Source organism: Abramis brama (genome assembly GCF_963993115.1).
Source record: "Abramis brama genome assembly, chromosome: 3".
NCBI classification, from domain to species: Eukaryota; Metazoa; Chordata; class Actinopteri; order Cypriniformes; family Leuciscidae; genus Abramis; species Abramis brama.
In genome coordinates this window covers 41,932,539-41,943,830 of record NC_139965.1, presented here as the reverse complement: position 1 = coordinate 41,943,830, position 11,292 = coordinate 41,932,539, and the positions used below count along the sequence as shown (strand labels likewise).

The following is an 11,292-nucleotide window of genomic DNA, read 5'->3' as shown; positions in this document are numbered from 1 at the left end:
AAAGCAGAATCATAGAACCTCTTCTAGTTCAAAACAGACTCTAATGCAATAAGAGAGCTTTATGGCACATTCCCCTCACCTACACTGAAAAAGATATCAATTGATTTTAGCTACATTTAAATAAATGCATTAAGTTGAACTAAAATTGATTAAGTTCAACTTAATGCATTTGTTTAAATGTAGCTAAAAACAATTGTGTGCAACCACTTACCATAAAAAAAATTGATTAAATGCAACAAATCATTTTTTTCAGTAGTTGCCCAAAAAGTGATTTCGGCTAACCCGCTATGGTCCCAGAGTTCCCAGTCATGGTCACCCCAGTCCCAGAGTTTCCAGTCCCAGAGTTTCCCGTCTCAACCGACATGGTACCAGAGTTCCCCAGAGGTTCATGTAATGTCCATCCCAGAACCAGTGCTCACCATCACAAGAACCCCAACGGTTCCTGTTGCTGCAGCTCCAGTTGTTCCTGTAGCTTCAGAATACGCTACAGTCCCAAATGGATATACAGAATATTCATGTCATGACCGCAGCCAAAGCCAGTTCCCAAGGCAGCCACAGTCCTGTTGCCTGTTTCAGCCTCCCCAATCCCAGAGGTTCCTTTCAAAGCTGCTGCAAATAAAGTCTACCTGTAACATGAAACTTTACTTGTAAATATAGACATTTTTTTAGCTCTGATTTTAAATCGTAATGTTGGCCACCCCTGAAATGGATCATTGCGTCTCTACATGACCTGTGTGAATCGGTGGGCGGGGTTAAAGAGGCAATGATGTAGAAGCAGGCGTTGATCTTCTGCAGAGGCGGTCTTTCATCGCACTATGACGTCATACTGAGGCAAAATCTGAAACGAGTCATTTTGGCAGCTTGGTTTTAACAAAAACCAAAAAAGGTTTTGATTTCTGAAACTTACACGATATTTTTATAGTAGCCTACAATGACAGATCAAGGAAAATTTGATTTCTTATTTCATGACCTCTTTAAAAGACCCTGAACTGGCTGTAGGCTATGATAACTTTATACTTACTAAAGCTTACTAAAAAACATCTTTAAATTATTTTAAGCCTCATTTTTTAATTTTTTTTAGTTGTTGTGCTGCATTGGAAAGGATTTCTCAATTTGTCAAAGCTCTTGAATAGTTAGCACCACACTGCCAGCCAACAACACTTCTATTTAGCCACACAAATGTTTTTATTGGGTCACTCTGTGTTATGTCATTTCGCAGACCTCTTTACATCCATAATAGCTGATAGATTAGATAAAGCAAGCCTGAACTCACAAAGTTATTTGTAGTCCGGGATTAAACTCGCATATTTGCCATTGTTTTGCTCCCTAAAAGGATAGTTCACCCAAAAGTTCTGTCATCATTTACTAAAGCCCAAAAGAATATTTTAAAGAACGATTCATCTGTTTTTGTCCATATTATTATAGTTGTTCTAACACTGTATAAACACTGAGACATATTTTAAAATATCGTATTTTATGTGTGTAAAATATATGTCCACCATAAGCTGCTGATGTAAACCATATCATAGTATTTACAAGAGCATCCCATTAGCTATTTATTGTCAATGGCTTTCAAAATGATTGACTTCCTACATTCTGTCTGATAAAATAACGGAAACTATGAAAAAAGTTTTATAATATTTGCACTTCACAAGAATACAGTGACACAGCTGAAATAATAGGAACATTCTGGTCTGACCCCCAGGTTGCATTTCATACAAAGCACTCCTAAAATATTCATTATTAGACGATATGTGCACTGGCGTATGTAAATCTCCTCAGGGTTTTGAAATGTTTCCTTTAATAAACGGATGTTTATTATTTTGGGTGGTTCAATTTCCTGGTATATAGACATCTGACAGACGAATAAGACTTTACACGGTTTAATGTGTCAATGTCAGTGAGTATACAATGCGTTGCCAGTATCGGGGACCATGCGAATGTGCGTTATAACATCTTGGCTGATGAGTATGCTATTAAAGGAAGAAATAATTGTTTATTTGCTAAAAATGTGAGTTTTGGCATATACAAATATTATAAACAAATATAGTCAATGACCATGTGTCCTGGGGAAAATATCCCAGATGTCAGAAGCAGCCTTGAGTAGGTCCTTTGAAGTGCGCAACAGGTGTTAAAAGTCTCATGCAATGATAAGGACAGACTCTATGTCACAGTGTACAAACAGTACAGCTTTGCTAACACAAGATAAAGACATGCCTGTGTACTTTCCTAGAAGAAAATGGTTAATGCTACACATCTACCTATAGACACAAGCTGGTACATTTTGTACAGAGTTTACACATTTTTGCATGTTGTATTGGCAATGAATCCAAAGAGGTTTTGCTACTGCAGATTGTGTAAGTATGTGTCATACATTTATCAAGCAGAGAATTATATATGTGGTCATTACTGAAGCAGATATGATGAACAACATATCAAATACAGCCCAGTGTACACTCTTAAGCATAAACTGATCTCAGATGTCCGATATATACACTACCATTCAAATATTTGGGGACGGTACGATATTTTAAAAGACATTAATACTTTTATTGAGCAAGAATGCATTTAAGGATGCATCCACTGTTAAAAAAACTGTTTCATATAAATGCTGTTCTTTTGAACTTTCTGTTCAGAATCCTGAAAAAACAAATATCACGGTTTCCACAAAAGTATTAAGTATTAATGTTTCTTGAGCAGCAAATCCACATATTAGAATGATTTCTGAAGGATCATGTGACACTGAAGACTGGAGGAATGATGCTGAAAATTCAGCTTTGCCATCACAGGAATAAGTTACATTTTAAAACATATTAAAACAGAAAACACTTCTTTTAAATTGTAATAATATTTCACAATTTCAAAAACATAAAAAAATAATCCAACTTTTGAATGGTAGTGTATTTATAAGTACTATTAGCCTATTCTCAAAACATCTGGATGATTGCTTTGACTGTAACACGCACACACATACACAAATTAAGTAAAATACCAAGAAAAGCAAAGGAATTCCTCTTTGTCTTCTAGGTGAGCCAGAAAATTAGAGCACCAAATGGACAAACTTATTTATAAAGTCATGTGTTCCCAACCCAACATGTATAAGGCATAGCCGTAATGAGGACTGGACGTTACAGTCTTGCTCCATTTGATTCTGCTGTTTGTTTAACAGTGACGTACTAAATTTAAGCACTGGATTCTGTCAGCATTTCGATGCTATTGGCAGCCATTGCTTGTGCTCTCATTTATCAACAGTCCAATGAGTCTCTTTTCAACTAGCAGCCATTTTACTAAACACCGCCAAGCTGCAGGCACGTGCACTGATAGACCCCAAGTGGTGCTCAAGCACCTGCCCTTTTGGCCTCTGACTAGATAAGTGCCCTATTTGATGTATGCCCGTGGCATCCATCCTTAATCAACTCTCAGCGTGTGCCCAACAACTTATTCTTAATAAGCTGTGCAGGGCTGGCGAGCAGCATCCACATCTCCCGGACCTGCCTTCATTGTTGACAGTCTGGTAACCATCAAAACCATGCCACCAAGATGAACAAAATTGCCCCCAAAATACAAGATATCAATTGCCCTTGTACGAGTTCTAGTATTTTTGTGTTTATAACATAATATAGTTAAGCAATATCACACAAGCAGGAGTGCTATTTACGCAAATATCAACACAATTGCAAAATGTAATATTCTGCCGTTTGATAAACATTAAGTTTATTTTTAGACAGAACATTGTCGATTTTGAATGTTTTTCCTCTATTTTGCCAACAAAAAAAGTTCAGAACAAAGCAGAGAAGTCACGTCTCCCTGCGACACACAGCGGAGTTTTGTTCTTGAATGATTCATGATTTTTGAACGAATCGAGTCAATGATTCAATGACCCATTCATAAACTCAGTGGACATTTGCTTCTTTCATGAATGAATCAGCCGGTTTGAACGAATTGGTTAAATGGACGATGATTCACTTATTACGATTTGCTGCCATCTACTGTCGGTTTTAGTTTAATATATAATAGTATCATTTCATATTTCTATATTAGAAAAAAATAATCTCATTACATTATTTAGGCAATTGTAATTGCAGTCTAAATGGATTTTGATAAATGCTAAGATGGATTTTTTTATACTGATTTCAGTTCATTGGTATAACAGGCCTATAGGGTGTAGTTTTAAATAGTGTAATTAATTAAAAGATGAGCAACAATATGAAACTTTACTTTTTATAAATAATTTTAAAAGAGGTAGGCCTACCTTTTTTTTTTTACTAGAGCACCTGCCCCCCAAAATGTCTGTGCACGGCCCTGCCAAGCTCTGAACGATTTTGATATCATATTGACTTTACTCAAGATAAACTCTTTGGTAAATCAAAATGGGCTCCTACGCTGCAATTTTCAGGGTTTGATGAGAATCAGTTACGCCTGTGCCGAGCCACGGATACTGGTGTCAGTCAGCCTGGTAAGCGTTCCTGAGGTTTGCGTGTTACCGTCGGTCTGTCCGGTTCCTCCAAACCGCGTTCCCAGCCCTCCAGCTCCTCTGGCGCTCCGTCGGGTGCTGCTCCTGCTCACTTCATCGAAATCATCCCTACAGCAGCTGAATGTCGCCAGAATGCCCTGTCTGAAGCGTTTGTTCATAAAACAGTAGACTATAGGATTGACGCAGGCGGAGGTGTAGGACAGCAAGTGGATGAAGGATATCGGCGCTCCTGAGAGGAGACGATCGGTCGAACGTCTGTCGAAGGCTCTCCAGGCGTTGACGACGAAGATCGGCGTCCAGCAGAGGAAGAACAGCGCCACGATCACCAGCAACATGCGGATGACCCTTTTCTTGGCCATGAGGTTTGCTGTGGAGCTGTTGCTGCAAACCCTTCTCAGTTTGGATTTTGGGTTGCTGAAGCTGAGCGACACGGGTTCGGCGCGCTTCCTCTTGGACGGCTGGAGGTAGCAGCCGTCGCCATTTTTCAGATCGGACGTGCCGTACTCTTTCTCTAGTGAGCAAAGTGAGGATGAAACCGTGATTATTTGATTCAAGATAAAGCTGTTCTGTTTGTAATCCTAAAGCAGCTTCCCCGCTATCTCCGACATTTGCATATCATTTTCGCAGTTTGCATTTAGTGATACACACATGAGTGAGTCACACTTTCACGTTTGGTCACAAAGCAGACGATACCCTCCGCTTATTCAACATGCTAAAATAAATGAATACAAAAGAAATGTCTGCCAATAGATCTAAAAGGAAATCATAGTAGGGCTAGTCAAGGTAAATAATTATTCAATAATTATAAAATAATTATTTTGCACATTATTCATAACCGCCCATTTTACAAAATAGCATTTAAAGAATAACATTTTAATGGGAAAATATTGTTAATTCTTTTCTCATAGACTATGTCCATACTATATAGTACGCGAAAAACAGCACGCTAAAAGAGTAGTATATCCGAATTCATAGAATTTCAAATTTCCCATTGTAAATACAACTTCACTTGGTCGTTTAGGTGCTCAGAATATTTACGATATTTCCGATTCCAATTGAAGGGCACATTCTAGGTTGTCCCACAAATTGACTTCATGGCTAAACAACTCAATTTAAAAGGCTTTTATACGATAATTACACATTTGAAATATTAAGGTCAGGAAGCCTATGCTTTTTTTTCCCATACCTTTGTTTGACTTCCTATTAGCCATTTCAAATTTGATCCCCCTATAGAGTTCGACTGAGGTGAGGCCATAAGCTGTCATCATTATGATCCCAGGCACGAGAAAGAGTATCAGCAACAGAAAAACATACCTTAAAAAGAGAGGGGAGAGAGAGAGAGATAAGTCAGTGGCAAAGTCAGACATGGGGTTGACAGTTCACAGTTTTGTTTTGTTTTAGCTGAAAGTAACCTTAAGACTGCAAATGCTGGGTAGCTTTCTAAGTTTACATTTACATGATAGATTACCCCCAAATTAAAATGGTTTACTCATCCTCAAGTCATTCCAAACCTATCCAAGTGTTTCTTAGTTTTTTTTAGTTTTTTGGAGAAGTAGAATTTTTGATGAATCTTACAGATCTTTTCCATTCACTATTTCACTTCCATCTTCATTGGTTTGTAGAGTTTTTGGACCACATTCACAATTTTAGTGGAGCTTAAAGGCTGGAATACACTAGACAATTTTTGCCCTGATCTGCAGTCTGGAGAAGTTGATGCTACTTGCTGAAAATCAGAGCCAATGTGCAGATTTTGGGAAGTCGGAGTTAACAGATTTCCATGAAATGAAATGAGTGGGCACACACTCCAATTTTTGTATCTTCAGACTATGAACAGAGCCGATTTTAGAACAAGTATTGTTTTAATTTGCATGCTTTTCTTAGCAATGAGGCGCATGAAGAAGCAGAAACCAGCGATAGAAGCATTGCTTATGCATATGTAAAATAAGGGGATCATCAAACATTAAACAGCATGTAAATCAAACCTGCCTAACGTTACTGCATGAAATATCAAACCCATGAAGAGGAAATGAATGTGAAGCTTTGGGGGTGTTGATGGACTCGATCTACTATATCTGTGTTATAGAGTTAAAGTACAGTTACGTGTATATATTAAGTATTAAACTAATACCTAAATCGTAACATAGTAGCATACTTAAAGTGCAAAACTAGTAAACTATAAGTATGATGTTAAGTTCACTTAAAAAAAACTTACTAAACTAGTAGTTTACTAAGAGTATACTTCAAAGTGAACTTTCATAAACTAAAAAATACTTATTTAACTAATGAACTACCAGTACCTATAAGTTCACTTGTAGTATAGACGCGGTACAAATGAAAAACATAGTTGTAAACTAGTTGTGTATTCAACGTTTACATTTAAAGTATACTTTTACACACTAAAAAGTGGGCCAAATTAATTCCAAGTAGTACTAGTACACTTAGTACAAGTATACTACTTAAGTTCATTGATACTACGTAAGTATACTTAAAAATATACTTGATCAGATCTCTACTTAATTATACTTAAAAGTATACTTATTTTTTGTAAGGTTTAATATGCATGGTCACACTAAATTTCTTGAATAAATAAAAGAGCAGCATGAAGTTTTTTTTTTAATTTCTTTTGTATTCCACAGAAAAAAGTGTCTTTACAGTTAGTGCAAATAATCATGTTAGCAACGGCAATTTTCACTAACTCCAATGCTCTGATGTTTTACCTTTAGTAGAAACATTACTGTATATTACTTCTATTTACACTTTGTGTGAATAGCATCTGTCCCTATTTGCACTTATACATTGTGCAAACATCTACCACTATTTACACTCAGTATAAATATCATCAAGTTTTTTACTCTTAGTGTAAATAACTGCTGCTGAAAGCATAACAGCATACAGGGTGAGAACAACATGACGATAAATTATGACCAAATTTTTATTTTTGGTCCCTTTTCCTTTAAAGGGATAGTTCACCCAAAAAGGAAAATTAGCCCACACGCAAGTCATCCAAGGTGTAAATGACTTTCTTCTTTCAGACGAATACAATCAGAGTTATTAAACAATATCCTGGCTCTTCCACATTTTATAGTGGCAGTGAACGGCTGTTTCTGTTTTGAAGTCCATAAAAGTAAAAGTGCATAGCTCCGGGGGGTTAATAAAGGCCTTCTGAAGCGAAGTATTTGTTTAAGAAAAATATTCATTTTTAACATGTTACAAAGTAAAATTCTAGCTTCCAACCAAATGGCCATTCGCAGTCTACTTGCGCCTAAAGCGCAACTGATGCCGTCAGAAGTGACGTAGTGCGTCATGGCGTAGCGTAAATATCAGCAGAACTCGCAGAAGTTGCGCTTAGACTTAAGTGGAATCCGTATGTTCGTTTGACCAGAAGCTATATTTTAGAGTTTTAAATATGAATATTTTTCTTACACAAACGCTTCGCTTCAGAAGGCCTTTATTAACCCCCCAGAGCAGTGTGGAGCACTTCTATGATGGATAGATGCACTTTTATGGACTTCAAAACAGAAACAGCCATTCAATGGCATTATAAAGCTTGGAAGAGCCAGGACATTTTTAATATAACTCTGATTGAGTTCGTCTGAAAGAAGAATGTCATATACAACTAGGATGGCTTGAGGGTGAGTAAATCATGGGTTAATTTTCATTTTTGGGTGAAATTTCCCTTTAACACCTTATCCTCAAAAAGAATAAGACACACACAGTCCTAATACATCTTACCAGGTCTGCATGACATCACTGGGCCAAACCAAGCGGCACATGTTGCCTGTGCTGTTGTTACTGCGCATGAAAGGCACCAGGGTGCTGCCTATCGGATAAGGCAGCATGAGCAGAAAAGACACGACCCAAGTGGCTGTGATGACTTTTGCAGCGTGGGACTTCGTCTGCCAGGTACGGGACTTAAAGGGGTTGCAGATGGCACTATAGCGCTCCAGGGAGATGGCCACAAGGTTAAATGTGGATACACTCACCGAAATACCTGTGTGTTTGGACACACAGAACTCAGTTGCACATACAGAAATAAATCTGGGCTTGTTAAAGTACTGATTCTCAGGAGGTCTGATATATATGCGTCTATAAACAACAGTAAACACAAAAATGGGAACAGACAGGAAAACTTCATAACAAACTATCTCTAAGCCCTGATAACAAAGGCATGAACTGTTAATAAACTTAATGGTGCGACTGCACCCTTTGCAACTAGTAAGAAAGCAGTTAATTAGACAGCAATGTTAACATACACGCAGTAATAACAACAGAACATGTAAATTGCGTCAGCTTTATCATGAACAAGTATTACAGAATGGCACAAAACAAACACATAAAACATGCTGATGCATCAAATAGAGAGACAGTGGCATTGTCTAATTACTAAATTGTTTACATGGCACATTTGCAACATCTGGAAGTGTGCAACCAACTGGCTATAAATAGTTTTCAGAATTGTTACACAATTCAACAAGTCATAAATATGAATTTAAAATGGATGTGCCTTCCAACAAACTATAATCTCAAGGGTGGAAAAAGAAACTCTTGGCGCTACAGTTGAGACTTAAATAGAATAAAAAGCTATTCTATTAGTGCAAGCTTTACTGTGTTTGTGGTCTGCTTTTAGCCCCTTAATGAATAATAATACATCTCTAAATCAATCTTTTGTACAAACCAAATGCGAGAAAAAAGCACCTGAAACATTAAGCATTTCCTTTTGTTAAGTGACCCTTTATAGTCTGCCTCTCTCACGTATAATGTTATCAGATTTCCTTTTTTTAAGGTACAAAGATGCTTGTCAGATCAGAGAATATTAGACATTCTCATACAGAAGTGTATCATGATACTCACACTCAAAGTAACACAGTTACTATGGTAGCACTTTATTTTACAGTCCTGTTCCGCATGTACATACTATGTACTTATTATACCAATTACAATAACTAGGTGCTAACCCTGAACTTACCCCTAAATCTAACCTTAACCCATGTAGTTACATTATATTACCAGTACTTCCATGGGTAACTACACTGTAAAATTAAGTGTAACCAAAATTTCACATTTCAGTTTTGGAACCATAGCAAAAACTGTTTGAACTATTATATACATAGGCTACAATATAACAGCGTGTAGCCTTCAGGTAGTTTTTTGGAAAGAAAATTGAAAACTGAATCACATCTCATTTCTAGTTTGATTCAAGATTAAATGCATGTATGTTAAATGACCTGCTGTCATCTGAATTACCTCATTTACAACGAGACTCAATCATCATATTTAAAAAAAAAAAAAAAAGGGTTACAGACCAAATCTGTAGAACTCACTGTCATCACAATAACAAACAAAAATATTCTGAAAAAAATATATAAGCCTTCTATGAGAAAGTTCCCATATTGATTTACAGTTGGACTAATTGTTGTAACTGTAAGAGTGTCCTTCATTGCATTAACTCATATTTTTAATTTCAATGAACTTACATTTTTAATGCAACCATGTAACTTACTTTTTTAAGTTAAACCAACAATATTGTTTACAGTGTATTTACTATCAGCCAGAAGAAGCTGCAAAAAGTGAAGTGTGAACTAATATCAAAATGACTCACCCATGAAGTACGTGGCCACTTTACACATGCCGCTGCCGAAGATGAAGTCCTTCATTATGTTGGGGATGAGTGTGAAGGGCATGCAGAAGACACACAGCATCAGATCACTGACGGCCAGAGACAGCAGGAACAGATTGGTGACCGTCCGCATGCGCCGGTTCCGCACCAGAACCGTGATGATGAGGCTGTTCCCTATGAAGCTCAGGAGGAAGATCAACACATACAGCACGATCCGAACAGTCTGGTTCATATCTGACAAACAAACACGAGAGAACGAGATGAGAATACCATATTTTACAAGTTTTAACAAGCAGTTTGTGTGTCTTTTGACCAAGCACAAGACGAAACTTGTCTTGGTTCGTTTCCCAACACAAAAAGCCTGCGCTAATGCAAAGACTAAAGGCAATAAAAGTAAAATATGAATAAATGTAAATATATGTAGGCCTATATAAATATAAAAGTTTTTTTTTTACCTTTTGGTTCCAACGTGCTTTCTCTGTCATTTTTACACTCCGACAAATTCCCGATTCCTAATCCACATAATATTTTATAAATATCAGTGGAATTGATGAGCATATCTTGAATTGTAAATGTCTCCATGTTTTTTTTTTTTTTTTTGTTTTTTTGTTTCTGATGATTTCCCGCTTATATATATCCAAATGAATGTCTCTTCATCTCTTGGAGGTAAAAGTAATACAGCAACATTTGCTCTGCCATAATGCCACAGTGCTGCACTCTATAGTAAAGCACATGGTTTATCTTAATTCACAATTATTCAAGACAAAACTGTATAAGGTTTTCAGATGTCAAAAGCAAGAAACAAACAAAAATAACAAAAGAAAATGGATAGTTAAAGTATATTCCAGGACTATGTCTCGTCAAGTGTTGCTGCTCATGAGTTGTGATGTGAAGTAATGCTGTTGATCAGTGCTGCCTTCCAAAGAACAGCTGACCCCGCCTTCACTCTTTAAAAGACACCTTCCGTGAATACGCGTGTATACCCCAATGACATGAAGAAAAAAAAAGTTTTTTGAGAAATTGTAAAACTGTTGTATAACATAAAATGAACCATAAAAATTACACATACTGTACAATAGCTAATTTATTTGCACTTAGGCTATAATGATAATAATAATAATGTTGTTGTTGTTGTATTTATTTTAATTATTAACTAATATTTTGATGTGTTTCTTATTCTGCTGGCAACTCAGGTTACGCA

The 11,292-nt window shown here is 36.7% G+C and overlaps 1 protein-coding gene across 2 annotated transcripts; it reads right to left on the bottom strand.

The window, feature by feature from the left end:
- Positions 1-1,868: 1,868 nt before the first annotated feature.
- cckar (cholecystokinin A receptor) lies at positions 1,869-11,017 on the bottom strand. Of its 2 annotated transcripts, XR_014605275.1 has the most exons (6): positions 10,547-11,017; positions 10,074-10,325; positions 8,207-8,465; positions 5,661-5,788; positions 2,915-4,985; positions 1,869-2,496 (listed from the first exon to the last, which is right to left on the bottom strand). XR_014605275.1 is itself a non-coding variant. In XM_084107802.1 (5 exons), exons 1-5 carry the CDS (start codon positions 10,671-10,673, stop codon positions 4,414-4,416), a joined length of 1,338 nt encoding a protein of 445 aa, XP_083963928.1. In that variant the 5' UTR covers positions 10,674-11,017; the 3' UTR covers positions 1,869-4,413. The 2 variants fall into 2 exon arrangements, 1 of the variants encoding a protein (XP_083963928.1); XM_084107802.1 differs by having other exon boundaries at positions 1,869-4,985.
- Positions 11,018-11,292: the final 275 nt, after the last annotated feature.